The sequence below is a fragment of the Babylonia areolata genome, chromosome 16, assembly GCF_041734735.1.
Source record: "Babylonia areolata isolate BAREFJ2019XMU chromosome 16, ASM4173473v1, whole genome shotgun sequence".
In the NCBI taxonomy this organism is placed as follows: Eukaryota; Metazoa; Mollusca; class Gastropoda; order Neogastropoda; family Buccinidae; genus Babylonia; species Babylonia areolata.
In genome coordinates, this window is record NC_134891.1 from 20,659,325 (window position 1) to 20,675,635 (window position 16,311).

A 16,311-nucleotide genomic window follows, 5' to 3' on the forward strand; every position below is an offset into this window, starting at 1 on the left:
AGTATGATGATACTGTGGTCACTGAACAATCATGGAGTATGATGACACTGTGGTCACTGAACAATCATGGAGTATGATGACACTGTGGTCACTGAATAATCTTGCAGTATGATACTGTGGTCACTGAACAATCATGGAGTATGATGACACTATGGTCACTGAACAATCATGGAGTATGATGACACTGTGGTCACTGAATAATCATGGAGTATGATGACACTGTGGTCACTGAATAATCATGGAGTATGATGATACTGTGGTCACTGAATAATCATGGAGTATGATACCATGGTCACTGAATACTCATAAAGTAAGATACCATGGTCACTGAATAATCATGGAGTATGATGACACTGTGGTCACTGAACAATCATGGAGTATGACACTGCAATCACTGAATAATCATTTTGTACGATACCATGGTCACTGAATAATCATGGAGTATGATGACACTGTGATCACTGAATAATCATACAGTATGACACTGCTGATCGACAGGTTGAAGGCAGTGCCGCATTCCGTCCCACGGCAGCAGAACGGCTGACCACTGCGGACAGCTACAGACGGGAGACGGACAACACCTGCGGCGTCTTGGCCCACTGAGCCTCCATGAAGGGTCGCTGGTACCTGTGATACGTGTCCAGTACCTGTCACACAAATCACACAGGTGCTGCGTTCTTACGGAGACACTGAGTCTGGAGAAAAGTCTTGGGGGAAAATGAGAGAACCAATTCCGGGGCTGGAAAAGTCTTGGGGGAAAATGAGAGACCCAATTCCAGGGCTGGAAAAGTCTTGGGGGTGAAAATGAGAGACCCAATTCCAGGGCTGGAAAAGTCTTGGGGGGGAAATGAGAGACCCAATTCCAGGGCTGGAAAAGTCTTTGGGTGAAAATGAGAGACCCAATTCCAGGGCTGGAAAAGTCTTGGGGGTGAAAATGAGAGACCCAATTCCAGGGCTGGAAAAGTCTTTGGGGGAAAATGAGAGACCCAATTCCAGGGCTGGAAAAGTCTTTGGGGTGAAAATGAGAGACCCAATTCCAGGGCTGGAAAAGTCTTGGGGGAAAATGAGAGACCCAATTCCAGGGCTGGAAAAGTCTTGAGGGGGAAATGAGAGACCCAATTCCAGGGCTGGAAAAGTCTTTGGGGTGAAAATGAGAGACCCAATTCCAGGGCTGGAAAAGTCTTTGGGGAAAATGAGAGAACCAATTCCAGGGCTGGAAAAGTCTTGGGAAAATGTGAGAACCATTTCCAGGGCTTGAAAAGTTTTGGGAAACTATGTTTTTTGCCATTCGGGATCTGTAAAAGTCTTGGAATTTTAATAGAACACTTGATCAGTACCATTCAATAAAAAGCTAAATGCATAAAAAAAAAAAAATTTTTAAGCATATGAAGAAACAAGGGGCTATGAAAACTGAACATTGATACTGGAATATCTGCCAATCTCTTTTTTCAGTAGTGTAGCAGACAAATTTTTAAATTAGCCCAGCTTGTGTTTGGTGTGGAAAATTTTCATGCTGTGAGATCCCTGTAAGTGCAACCCTCTCTACTCTGATTAGATCTGGTGGTCACACACACACACACACACACAAACTACACATGTACAAATGCATACACGCACACTGTCATGCACACACACTGGTCTAATACCAATGGCCAAAGGAATGATTCAGCGCTTATAGCTTTTAGAGACGTTTGATTGGCTAAGAGCGGACCGGGCAAGACGGCTCGTCTTTTCACTGTTAGCCGCGCGAAATTTGGCCAAGCAGAGCAAACCGATAGGCCTAGTTTGCATCAGTTTGACATGGTACGGTATATGACACCAAAATGTATTTGTGTACCTATCAGAGTGGATTTCTTCTTCAAAAATGTTACCAGAGGACAACATTTCATGGATTCTTTTTCAGTGTGCCAAATGCATGCTGCACACGGGACCTCGGTTTATCATCTCGTCAAAACGTCTTGAAGATCAGCTTGATTTTTCCAGTCAAACTCTGGAGAAGGGCTGAGACTAGGATTCGAACCAAGACCATCACAGTCACTGTATAGGCAGATGAGCATCTTAACCATTCTGTTACCTTCCTCTTTTATAAATACTACTATTACTACTATACTACTACTACTACTACTACTACTACTATCAATAGCAGAATAATTACAAATAATAACAATGATAATAATAACAACAACAGTGTCTTCATGTACTCTTAACAATGTCTTCATGTACTCTTGTGTGATATAATGCACTGTTACATATGTACTGTTTCATGTGAGGCGCTTAGAGCCCATCTATGGAGAGTTTGTGTCATACAAGTACAATATATCAATATTATCTTCATTAACAACAACAACAACAACAACAACAAAGACAACAAGGACAATAATAATGATAATACTACTAACAATGACAACAACAACAATAATAATACTAACAATAACTATAATATTATTAATGATAATAATAACGATAATGATGAAATAATAATGATAATAATAACAATACTACTACTACTACTACTAACAACAACAACAACAATAGTAATAATAGTAATAGTAGCAGCAGTAGTAGTAATAATAATAATAATATTAATAATAATCATCATCATCATCATCATAACAATATGAACAACAACAATAATAACACTAGCACCATCAACAACAATAATAATCATAACACCAACAATAATAATAACAATAACAACAAAATGAAAATAATAAGGATAACAATAACAGCAATAAAAGTGAAACCCAACTGTTTGTCGTTCATGGCACTGTTGAGGGACCAGTCGTAAAGGACATCGTACACCTGAACCTACCTGTTTGTCGTTCATGGCACTGTTGAGGGACCAGTCGTACAGGGCATAGTACACCTGAACCCACCTGTTTGTCGTTCATGGCACTGTTGAGGGACCAGTCGTACAGAGCATTGCACACCTCAACCTACCTGTTTTTTGTTCATGGCACTGTTGAGGGACCAGTCGTTGAGGACATCGTACACCTGAACCTACCTGTTTGTCGTTCATGGCACTGTTGAGGGACCAGTCGTTGAGGACATCGTACACCTGAACCTACCTGTTTGTCGTTCATGGCACTGTTGAGGGACCAGTCATTGAGGGCATTGTACACCTGAACTCACCTGTTTGTCGTTCATGGCACTGTTGAAGGACCAGTCGTAAAGGGCATTGTACAGGGCATCACACACCTGAACTCACCTGTTTGTCGTTCATGGCACTGTTGAGGGACCAGTCGTTGAGGACATCGTACACCTGAACCTACCTGTTTGTCGTTCATGGCACTGTTCAGGGCCCTGTCGTTGAGGACATCGTACACCTGAACTCACCTGTTTGTCGTTCATGGCACTGTTGAGGGACCAGTTGCAGAGGGTATCATACACCTGAACCTACCTGTTTGTCGTTCATGGCACCGTTGAGGGACCAGTCGTTGAGGACATCGTACACCTGAACTTACCTGTTTGTCGTTCATGGCACTGTTGAAGGACCAGTCGTTGAGGACATCGTACACCTGAACCTACCTGTTTGTCGTTCATGGCACTGTTGAGGGACCAGTCGTACAGGGCATCGTACACCTGAACCTACCTGTTTGTCGTTCATGGCACTGTTGAGGGACCAGTCGTAAAGGACATCATACACCTGAACCTACCTGTTTGTTATTCATGGCACTGTTGAAGGACCAGTCGCTGAGGACATCGTACACCTGAACCTACCTGTTTGTTGTTCATGGCACTGTTGAGGGACCAGTCGTACAGGATATCGTACACCTGAACCTACCTGTTTTTCGTTCATGGCACTGTTGAGGGACCAGTCGTACAGGATATCGTACACCTGAACCTACCTGTTTGTCGTTCATGGCACTGTTGAGGGACCAGTCGTACAGGGCATAGTACACCTGAACTTACCTGTTTGTTGTTCATGGCACTGTTGAGGGACCAGACGTAAAGGGTATCATACACCTGAACCTACCTGTTTGTCGTTCATGGCACCGTTGAGGGACCAGTCGCTGAGGACATCGTACACCTGAACCTACCTGTTTGTCGTTCATGGCACTGTTGAGGGACCAGTCGTTGAGGACATCGTACACCTGAACCTACCTGTTTGTCGTTCATGGCACTGTTGAAGGACCAGTCGTTGAGGACATCGTACACCTGAACCTACCTGTTTGTCGTTCATGGCACTGTTGAGGGACCAGTCATACACGGCATCGTACACCTGAACCTACCTGTTTGTTGTTCATGGCAGTGTTGAGGGACCAGTCGTACAGAGCATTGTACACCTGAACCTACCTGTTTGTCGTTCATGGCACTGTTGAGGGACCAGTCGTACAGAGCATTGTACACCTGAACCTACCTGTTTGTCGTTCATGGCACTGTTGAAGGACCAGTCGTTGAGGACATCGTACACCTGAACCTACCTGTTTTTCGTTCATGGCACTGTTGAGGGACCAGTCGTACAGGGCATCGTACACCTGAACTCACCTGTTTGTCGTTCATGGCACTGTTGAAGGACCAGTCGTAAAGGACATCGTGCACCTGAACCTACCTGTTTTTCGTTCATGGCACTGTTGAGGGACCAGTCGTACAGGGCATCGTACACCTGCCCGTCCCACCGCCCCAACGCACTGTCCAGCACAGCGTCCGGGAAGTCAAACGCATCCACCAGCGCCACCGCGTCGGGTCGGAGGTCAGCGAGAAGGCCGAGGAGACGCTCTCGAAGCATGGCCGACTGCTGACTGCTGACGTAGCCATCCTTAATATAGGGAGGGGGAGATAAAATAGATTTTACAGCAATTTTTTTCTGGAAAAAAAAAATCCTATGTTAAAAAAAGACGTAACTATCCTTTATATAGGGAGAAATGAAATGAAATAAAATAAAATATAATTAAACAAAATTCTACAGCAATTTTTTCTGGGAAAAAATCCATCAAAAAAAGATGGAAACACCCTTTATAGGGTTATAGGGAGAAATGAAATAAAATAAAATACAACAAAATAAAATTAAATTAAACAAAATTATACAGCAATTTTTTCTGGAAAAAAATCCATCAAAAAAAGATGTAAACACCATTTATAGGGTTATAGGGAGAAATGAAATAAAACAAAATAGAATAAAATAAATTCTACAGCACTTTTTTCCAAGAAAAAAAAATGCTGTGTAATAAAAAATTTAACTATCCTTTATAGGAAGAAATGAGTTTCAGTTTCAGTTTCAGTAGCTCAAGGAGGTGTCACTGCGTTCGGACAAATCCATATACGCTACACCACATCTGCCAAGCAGATGCCTGACCAGCAGCGTAACCCAACGCACATAGTTAGGCCTTGAGAAAAAATAAAATAAAATAAAATAAATAAAATAATAATAATAAAAACGGTGAATAAATAATAGATAAGCTTACATAAATAAATAAATAATAATTATAATATAAAAAGGTAGTAGTAATGATAATAAAAAAATAATAATAATAATAAATAAATAAATAAATAAGACAACAATGATGATAAATAAGCAAATAAATGTAAAACATGAAGACACACATTCACACATACACCCACACAGGAAGAAATGAAATGAACTGAAATAAAGTAAAGTCAACAGCAATTTTTTTTCTGAAAAAAAAAAAAAAACATGTAAAAAATGAGGTAACCATCCTTTACAGGGAGAAATAAAACAATCTGAAATAAAATAGATTCCACAGCAATTTGTTTCTGAAAAAAAAAAATCCTGTGTAAAAAGACATAACCATCCTTCATAGGGAGGAAAAAAAAATTAATTTTTTTTCTCAAAAGAAATTCCTGTATACAGTTGTTCTTTGTGTGTGTGTGTGTGTGTGTGTGTGTGTGTGTGTGTGTGTGTGTGTGTGTGTGTGTGTGTGTTGTTATTTTTTGTTGTTGTTATTGTTGTTGTTTTTTGTTGTTGTTGTTGGGTTTTTTTGCTGTATCTTATGGTCTCATGTGCATTCCATTCCTTATTTTATATAAATCAAAGATGGAGGGGGGAGGATGAAACATTGATAAATTACTTGAATCAATGCAAGTATCATTCATGTGTCCCAGTGACCCCTGTTGACCTGAAACTGTACTGTTCTAAATGACCATTTTCTTTTTATTAATGTCACATATAAAATCTGACACACATCTATGACCAGTTCATGCAAAAAAATGAAGCGCTGTTTGACTGTCTTTGCTGACCTGTGTAACTTGTCATTTAGCTGTGGATGGTCAGTTTTAGACAGATGTATATGAACTATCTCAGTTTGGGAAAGTTGTATAATAAACTCTCACAAATTTGTACAATAAACTCTCACAAAAGTTCCCTTGTTATTGTTAGGTTCAGTATCAAAGCTAAGCCTTCAGAGTCGATTTTAATGTTCATCATCATCGTTAGTTTCAGAATTCAAGTTAAGCTTACAATATTGATTTTTCATTTTTCATTATTACTGTTAGGTTTATTAATAAAGTTAAGTTGTCGTTATGTGTAATACTAAACCTATGCTGTCATTTTCTTGTGTGTGTTTCGAATATTCCTTATCATCACTAGGTTTAGGACAAAGTGTCCTTTTTTTTCTTTCCTTATTAATGTTACGTTTAGTACTAAAGCTGAAAGGGTTAAAGCTAAGCTTTCAGCGTTGATTCTAATGTACATTATCATTATAAGGTTTAGTACTAACACAGTCATTTTTTATTTTAAAGCTGTCACTGTTTATTTTGATTTTTGTTATCATCATTATCATTGGTACAGGAAGTATTTACCAAAACCAATCACTTAACTAATAGCATTTTTCCCAAAGCAGTCAACAACCGTTTGCTTGAAGATCTAGTCATCAGCCCCATTCCAATGTGTAATGTGCTGCTCATGTTCAAACATGTGTGTGTGTGTGTGTGTGTGTGTGTGTATGTGTGTGTGTGTGTGTTGTGCATGTGGGTGTGTATGCACAAGTTCTTATATTGATATGCACATGTTTGTATCCAAACTTCTACTGTATCTGTGTTTGCATATGATTTTGGATTTAATTTTCATTATCATCGTTAGGTTTAGTAATAAACTGTTGATCAATCACTAACCACTAAATCTGCCATTTTTATGGTTCTAATTTTCATTATCAACGCTAGGTTTAGTAATAAACTGTTGATCAATCTCTAACCACTAAATCTGCCATTTTTATGGTTCTAATTTTCATTATCAACATTAGGTTTAGTAATAAACTGTTGATCAATCTCTAACCACTAAATTTGCCATTTTTATGGTTCTAATTTTCATTATCATCGTTAGGTTCAGTAATAAACTGTTGATCAATCTCTAACCACTAAATTTGCCATTTTTATGGTTCTAATTTTCATTATCAACGTTAGGTTTAGTAATAAACTGTTGATCAATTTCGCCTCTACTAAAGCTGTCGTTTTTTGTTCCAATTTTTATTACCATTGCTAGGTTCAGTATCAAAGTGTTGATCAAGCTCGCCTCCCATAAAGCTGTCATTTTTTTGGTTCTAATTTTCATAATCATCGTTAGGTTCTGTGTTGAAGTGTTGATCAAATTCGCCTCTACTAAAGCTGTCATTTTTTGTTCTAATTTTCATAATCATCGTTAGGTTCTGTGTTGAAGTGTTGATCAAATTCGCCTCTACTAAAGCTGTCATTTTTTGTTCTAATTTTCATAATCATCGTTAGGTTCAGTATTGAAGTGTTGATCAAATTCGCCTCTACTAAAGCTGTCATTTTTTGTTCTAATTTTCATAATCATCGTTAGGTTCAGTATTGAAGTGTTGATCAAATTCGCCTCTACTAAAGCTGTCATTTTTTGTTTCAGTTTTCATAATCATCGTTAGGTTCAGTATTGAAGTGTTGATCAAATTCGCCTCTACTAAAGCTGTCATTTTTTGTTTCAATTTTCATAATCATTGTTTGATTCTGTATCAAAGTTTTGATCAAGCCTTCTTCTACTAAAGCTGTCATTTTTTGGTCCAGTTTTCATCATCATTGATAAGTTCTGTAATACAGTGTTGATCAAGCTCGCCTCCCACAAAGCTGTCATATTTTTTGTTCTGATTTTCAGAATCATCATTAGGTTCACTATTAAAGTATTGATCAAGCTCAGCTGTCATTTTTTTTTTTTTTTCTAATGTTCATTATCATCGTTAGGTTCCATATTAACACTTTCACCACCAAGTTTCTGTGTGAAAAACGCCCCCCCCAGCGCAAAATGTTTTTAGAAAGGACGCTCTCAGTCAAAGGCTTCGGTTCATGTCAGAACAGCACAATTTTTATTTGCAGTTGTATTTCTTTTTATCATGACAGATTTCTCTGTGTGAAATTCAGGCTGCTCTCCCCAGGGACAGCACGTCGCTACACTACAGCGCCACCCATTTTTTTGTATTTTTTCCTGTGTGCGGTTTTATTTGCTTTTCCTATCGAAGTGGATTTTTCTACAGAATTTTGCCAGGAACAATCCTTTTGTTGCCGTGGGTTCTTTTACATGCGCTAAGTGCATGCTGCACACGGGACCTCGGTTTATCGTCTCATCCGAATGACTAGTGTCCAGACCACCACTCAAGGTCTAGTGGAGGGAGAGAAAATATCGGCGGCTGAGCTGTGATTCGTACCAACACGCTCAGATTCGCGTTACCTCTAGGCCATCACTCCATGGACTTGTTCCCTTCAAACTCGGTCAGGGGGCAAAGGTTGTTCAGAGGTCTATGGGTGGGAAACTAGCTGCAGCTGTCAAGCTTTGTTACAAGGTGGTCTTATCAACATGACACCTCCATGTCAACAACAGTCGCCTATGGCAGTGCACTGTCTAGTCAACACCCCCTGAAAACGGAGTATGGCTGCCTAAATGGTAAGGGAAATACACGTAAAAGCCCACTCGTGTACAAAACAAGTGAACGTGAGAGTTGCAGCCCACGAACGCAGAAGGAGAAGACGAAGAAGAAGTCTTGTCAACAAAAGTCGCCTATGAAAGAGTTAACTCACTCGGGACAACAAGTTTTCTCCCTTGCTTTTCCCCACAGACGGCCCATTTGTAAGGGTTTGAAAAAAATATTGTGTAAGAAAATGAAACTTTCAGAACTGGTTTATTACGTGTTGAGCTATTACATATAAAAAAAAAATCAAATTTCTCATCTTATTTTTACAGTTTTGCCATATGTAGAAAATACTGCCAATTTTTCACCCTGAATCACCATACCCATGCTCGCTTTCTGCATTAAATTTGCTTTCTTCTTTGTCATCATCCACCTCTTCAATGTCCGACCCTTCAGTTTGTAGCATTTCAAGTACTTCGGCAACCCTAAAACGTTGCCGTCACTGCCATGTTCGCTTCGCAACATTCTGAGAAGAGCCTGCTTTGCTAACAGGCTGGCACGCGAGCAGACGACCGGTCAGTGACTTTGTCAGCGTGTGTGCAAGACGGGCCACACATTCCAGGCTGACCAATCATACTGTTCGATTGTGGAGTGACCCAGAATAGCGCACTCTGCTTGGCTAATCACAAAATCACGTGTACAGCGCATGATGGGAATTTACTTTCGAAGAATGCTATTCCATTCCTTCGTCCGAATCCGAATATGTTTTGTGTAGGGATGCGTGAGCATTTCTTCGTCCGGAGAGAGTTAAAGTGTTGATCAGTCTCACCTCCAGGAAGTCTCCAAGCGATGCCAGGATGCCGACAACAGAGTACAGCTGACACAGCTTCTCCACCACAGTTCTCAGCTTGCCTGTCATCGTCGACACGGTCTCTGCCAACGACTTGACGACGTACGCTTTGACGTGGGCCTGTGAGGATCAGTGCCATTATCTGTGTTATAATAATGATAATATTTAGTACTTACATGGTGCAACCTCCCCGCTATAAAGGGCTCTAAGCGTCTCGAAAGAAACATTACATAATACAAAAGTGCTTGATGGCTTACAACAGCATAAGAAAGCATTCAAGAAAAAAACAAACGACATGTATCTGTATCTATATATATCTTGTCTTAGCATTGTGATGTGCTCTTTGATCCTACTTCTTGTGTATGTGTGTGCATATGTGTGTGTGCGTGTGTGTGTGAGCAGTATAGTATTGTACAGCATACCATAGCATAGCACAGCACAGCATACTGTAGCGGTATATTGCAGTGTAGTAGAGTTCAATACAGTAAAGTTCAGTACAGTACAGTACAGTACAGTACAGTGCTGTGCAGTACAGTGCAGTATATTTCAACACTGTACAGCACCTGTATTAACTGGCAAGTACCACATACATGGAGTTATATAAAACACACACACACACACACACATGTATATATACACTTGGACTTCATCAGAAGTAGGATCAAAGTTTACAGTGTGCGTGTGTGTGTGTCTCTGTGTGTGTCTGTGTGTGTCTGTGTGTGTGTGTGTGTGTGTGTGTGTGTGTCCGTGTGTGTGTGTGTGTGTGTGTGTGTGTGTGTCCGTGTGTCTGTGTGTGTGTCTGTGTGTGTTTTATAAAACTGCATCATAGTTTTTGTGTGCAGGTGGGTGGGTGGGTGTGCAGATATGTAGGGGTGGGGGTGAGTGTTTGTGTATGGAACAACACAGAAGTGGAGGAAAACAACAAAACCGTATTACTGATTATTGTGTCCAAATACATTCACAAATATTTCAGCAATATATTTCCACCCATGAAATACAGAAACTTCACCCCCCCCCCCCCCCCACCCCCCTAAAAATCTTGGTTTTTCTTCTCATGGTTGTGGATCACCTCATCCAGTCAACACTGAACATAATGATTTGTATTTGTATTTTGCATTTCTTTTTATCACAACAGATTTCTCTGTGTGAAATTCGGGCTGCTCTCCCCAGGGAGAGCACGTCGCTACACTACAGCCGCCACCCATTTTTTTTGTATTTTTTCCTGCATGCAGTTTTATTTGTTTTTCCTATCGATGTGGATTTTTCTACAGAATTTTGCCAGGAACAACCTTTTTGTTGCCGTGGGTTCTTTTACGTGCGCTAAGTGCATGCTGCACATGGGACCTCGGTTTATCATCTCATCCGAATGACTAGCGTCCAGACCACCACTCAAGGTCTAGTGGAGGGGTAGAAAATATCGGCGGCTGAACCGTGATTCGAACCAGTGCGCTCAGATTCTCTCGCTTCCTAGGCGGACGCGTTACCTCTAGGCCATCATTCTCCATTCATTCTCCTTCAATAAAATGTATGCTCTTACATTTTTGAGCGTCAGTCAATTTTTTTGTGAATTTTTTGTTGTTGTCAGGCTGATGACTTTTTGGCAAAAATTACAAGTTGTTCCAAGTGGAGTGATGGCCTAGAGGTAACGCGTCCGCCTAGGAAGCGAGAGAATCTGAGCGCCCTGGTTCGAATCACAGCTCAGCCGCTGATATTTTCTCCCCCTCCACTAGACCTTGAGTGGTGGTCTGGACGCTAGTCATTCGGATGAGACGATAAACTGTGGTCCCGTGTGCAGCATGCACTTAGCGCACGTAAAAGAACCCATGGCAACAAAAGGGTTGTTCCTGGCAAAATTATTAAGAAAAATCCACTTCAATAGGAAAAACAAAGAAAAGAGCACGCAGGAAAATTTTTTTTTTTAAATGGGTGGTGCTGTAGTGTAGCAACGCTCTCTCCCTGGGGAGAGCAGCCCGAATTTCACACAGAGAAATCTGTTGTGATAAAAAGAAATACAAATACAAATACAAATAAGAGTTATGAGGGGAGAAAGTAAAAGAGATTTCAGTCAAATTTTTGTGATTTTTTGTTGTTCTCAGGCTGATGACTTTTCGGCAAAAATTATAAGTAGTTCCAAGAGTCATGAGTGGAGAGAGTAAAGAAATTGCTCCAGCTCACAGTGGCAGCCTGCACAAGCTCCACAGAACTGTTGTTCCACGCTGCATACGGCTTCTCTCCTCGGCCAGCCGCTGCCTCCAGTTTGTCTGACACTGCACGAACCAACCTGTGGAGACAGGGAACAGTCAGACATCAGTCGTTGTCGTCCTCCTCCTCCTCCTCCTCGTCCTCCTCCTCCTCGTCCTCCTCCTCCTCCTCATCCTGCTTCTTCTTCGTTCATGGGCTGCAACACCCACGTTCACTCAAATGTACACAAGTGGGCTTTTACGTGTATGACCATTCTTACCCCGCCATGCAGGCAGCCATACTCCGTTTTCGGGCGTGTGCATGCTGGGTGTATTCTTGTTTCCAAAACCCACCGAACGCTGACATGGATTACAGGATCTTTAACGCGCGTACTTGATCTTGTGCTTGCGTATGCACATGAAGGGGGTTCAGGTACTAGCAGGTCTGCACGTATGTTGACCTGGGAGATCGGAAAAATCTACACCCTTTACCCACCAGGTGCTGTTACCGAGATTCGAACCCAGGACCCTCAAATTAAAAGTCCAACACTTTAACCACTCGGCTATTGAGGCCGTCAGAAATCAGTCTGATCATGCATCCTTTGATATGGGAGAGCAACAAACTGATTGTTTTGTTGGGTGCCTTCACAGCTTCAAATTTTGTCTTGCCTACATGCTAGAACCTCAAAATACCTTCATAAAAAGTCACTGAAATCAACAAAATCACTTATCTTCAAAAGAAGTCACTGATATCAACAAAATCACTTATCTTCAAAAGAAGTCACTGATATCAACAAAATCACTTATCTTCAAAAGAAGTCACTGATACCAACAAAATCACTTATCTTCCTAAAAAGTCACTGATATCAACAAAATCACTTATCTTCACAAAACGTCACTGATATCAACAAAATCACTTATCTTCAAAAGAAGTCACTGATATCAACAAAATCACTTACCTTCCTAAAAAGTCACTGATATCAACAAAATCACTTATCTTCAAAAGAAGTCACTGATACCAACAAAATCACTTATCTTCAAAAGAAGTCACTGATATCAACAAAATCACTTATCTTCACAAGAAGTCACTGATACCAACAAAATCACTTATCTTCCTAAAAAGTCACTGATACCAACAAAATCACTTATCTTCCTAAAAAGTCACTGATATCAACAAAATCACTTATCTTCACAAAAAGTCACTGATACCAACAAAATCACTTATCTTCAAAAGAAGTCACTGATACCAACAAAATCACTTATCTTCAAAAGAAGTCACTGATATCAACAAAATCACTTATCTTCACAAGAAGTCACTGATACCAACAAAATCACTTATCTTCCTAAAAAGTCACTGATATCAACAAAATCACTTATCTTCAAAAGAAGTCACTGATACCAACAAAATCACTTATCTTCCTAAAAAGTCACTGATACCAACAAAATCACTTATCTTCAAAAGAAGTCACTGATACCAACAAAATCACTTATCTTCACAAGAAGTCACTGATACCAACAAAATCACTTATCTTCAAAAGAAGTCACTGATACCAACAAAATCACTTATCTTCCTAAAAAGTCACTGATATCAACAAAATCACTTACCTTCACAAAAAGTCACTGATACCAACAAAATCACTTATCTTCAAAAGAAGTCACTGATACCAACAAAATTACTTATCTTCCTAAAAAGTCACTGATATCAACAAAATCACTTACCTTCACAAAAAGTCACTGATACCAACAAAATCACTTATCTTCAAAAGAAGTCACTGATACCAACAAAATCACTTATCTTCAAAAGAAGTCACTGATACCAACAAAATCACTTATCTTCACAAGAAGTCACTGATACCAACAAAATCACTTATCTTCCTAAAAAGTCACTGATATCAACAAAATCACTTATCTTCAAAAGAAGTCACTGATACCAACAAAATCACTTATCTTCCTAAAAAGTCACTGATATCAACAAAATCACTTATCTTCAAAAGAAGTCACTGATACCAACAAAATCACTTATCTTCAAAAGAAGTCACTGATATCAACAAAATCACTTATCTTCAAAAGAAGTCACTGATACCAACAAAATCACTTATCTTCCTAAAAAGTCACTGATATCAACAAAATCACTTACCTTCACAAAAAGTCACTGATACCAACAAAATCACTTATCTTCAAAAGAAGTCACTGATACCAACAAAATTACTTATCTTCCTAAAAAGTCACTGATACCAACAAAATCACTTATCTTCAAAAGAAGTCACTGATATCAACAAAATCACTTATCTTCACAAGAAGTCACTGATACCAACAAAATCACATATTTTTTTTATGTCACTTCGTCTTAAGTGTGTATATTTTAGCCAATGTCAAGTGGGACTGTGTTGACTTTGTACAAATTTTACGTCACTTGGTCTTAAATTTGTATATTTTATTGCAAAGCGCGGTGAGCCGCATCTGAGATGAAGGTACTGCGCTATGTAAGCCTGCATTTTCTTCTTATTATTATCATCATTATCATCGTTCTCTTTTCCTTGCTTCCCATAAAAATTTAAAATCATATTATTATTATTTATTTAGTTTGTTATTTATATATATATATATATATATATATATATATTTTTTTTTTTTTTTTTTTTTTTTTTTGTACGCTTATAGTTGACTTCATCAAGTTTTTGCGCCTTATACATATTATTATTATTAGTAGTAGTTCTTTTTTTTTATGTGTTTTTCTTTTTTTTTCTTTTTTTCTTTTTCTCAAGGCCTGACTAAGCGCGTTGGGTTACGCTGCTGGTACAGGCATCTGCTTGGCAGACGTGGTGTAGCGTATATGGATTTGTCCGAACGCAGTGACGCCTCCTTGAGCCACTGAAACTTGCTTCCCATACCTGGCGGCCCTGTGCTCATAGATGTCCACAATGTCAGGCAGGTGGAGCTGACCGTCCAGTCGGCTGCCGGTCACAGGTGAACGTTTCAGGTAACTCATCAGGCTGGGCAGCGGTTCCCCACGCTGAAGGGAGCGCTGGCACTTCACCAGGTATCTGCAGGAAGCATCAATGCAAGAATGCAATTGTTATACATTTAAAACAACGAACGTACATGTTTAAGCGGACTTGCTCACGATGGAAGGCATTTACCTTTTTGATTTTTCGATTCATGTGTTTGCATGCCCGGTTTTACAAAATCGAGTCTGCACGTGCGCAAGTGTGTGTGTGTGTGTGTGTGTGTGTGGAGGGGGGGAGATGTGGGAGGGGGTGTGGGGGTGTGGGATGGGGTGTGTGTGTGTGTGTGTGTGTGTGCTCAACATTGTAATGGGTCAGAAGGCCTTCTACAATAAAACATTTCTGAGTTCTGAGTTCTGAGTTCTGCAGGAAGCATCAAGTCTGTTAATCTACACTTGGTTCTGCTGTGCTCCCCTGTCTGATGATGTGCGTCGTATGTAATAATAAAAAACAACAACAAAAGACAAGACAAAATAACAATATAAAACAAAACAAAAACTCCCTGGCTGGAGCAAGATACTAAAAATAACTTTTTAAATTGAATCTTCATAAACCTCAAGCACAACCGAACACTATAAGCATGTAACATCATTTGTGTATTTTCTTGTCTTCATGAAAAACGAAGTACCAACTGAACACTATAATTATGTAACATTATAAATGCGTATTTCTTTGTCATCATGAAAAACAAACTGTAAAACATCCATGGTTTTTTTTGGGTTTTTTTTTACATAAACATATTTATTGTTTTGTTTATGTGTACATGCACCATGCATGTGTGTGTGTGTGTGTGTGTGTGTGTGTGTGTGTGATCATACATGCATACAAAACTCAGCCACTTTGATTCATCTTCAGAAAGAAAAGACTGGAGCACATCACGCCTCTCTCATCGCAAACTCTCCAACGGCTCCCTGCTTCACACAGAATAAAGAACAAGATTCGCAACGCCTGTCGCAAATGTTTGGAGAAATCTGCTCCATTCTATCTACGTGACTGCCTTCACCTCTACACCCCGTCTCCCCCCCACCCCCCTCTGAGATCAGCTCTGAACCAGACCCCAACTGTTGCCACATTCCCACATTCAAACACTCTGAAAATCAGCCTCAGTCCTTTCTCTGTCTCTGGAACCCTACACAAGTAATGATCTCCCTTTTTTGGCTTCATCAAATCCCTGCGCTCAGCTCTTTCAAGTCTGGCCTTAACTCACTCAGTACGGCCAGTCCTCTCTTCTCCTCTACACAGACCCCTCGGATGTCCAGTGGGTGTCTGAATGACCCAACCTTTAGCTTCCGTCTTCAGAACTGTGGTATTCTTTGTCAACATTCACCTCTTCAGTATAAGAGCCTTCCGCTTGCAATATTTTGATGATGGTAACTGGGGTGAAACGCTGTTAACGTCGTCTCTTTCGCCGTTCGTATGGAGAGAGTTAACCCATTGAACCCTGGAAAGTCCACAGCCTCGGCAGG

The 16,311-nt window shown here is 40.0% G+C and overlaps 1 protein-coding gene across 1 annotated transcript in view; it reads right to left on the bottom strand.

The window, feature by feature from the left end:
• Positions 1-315: 315 nt before the first annotated feature.
• The window catches only part of LOC143290917 (peroxisomal acyl-coenzyme A oxidase 1-like), a 37,982-nt gene continuing 21,986 nt past the window's right edge, over positions 316-16,311 (bottom strand). Inside the window, exons 10-14 of the mRNA XM_076600477.1 lie at positions 14,732-14,884; positions 11,836-11,941; positions 9,640-9,780; positions 4,553-4,759; positions 316-647 (exon numbers count right to left, since the gene is read on the bottom strand). Coding sequence (XP_076456592.1) covers positions 558-647; positions 4,553-4,759; positions 9,640-9,780; positions 11,836-11,941; positions 14,732-14,884 — 697 coding nt within the window. The 3' untranslated portion in view covers positions 316-557. The remainder of the gene's footprint in view (positions 648-4,552; positions 4,760-9,639; positions 9,781-11,835; positions 11,942-14,731; positions 14,885-16,311) is intronic.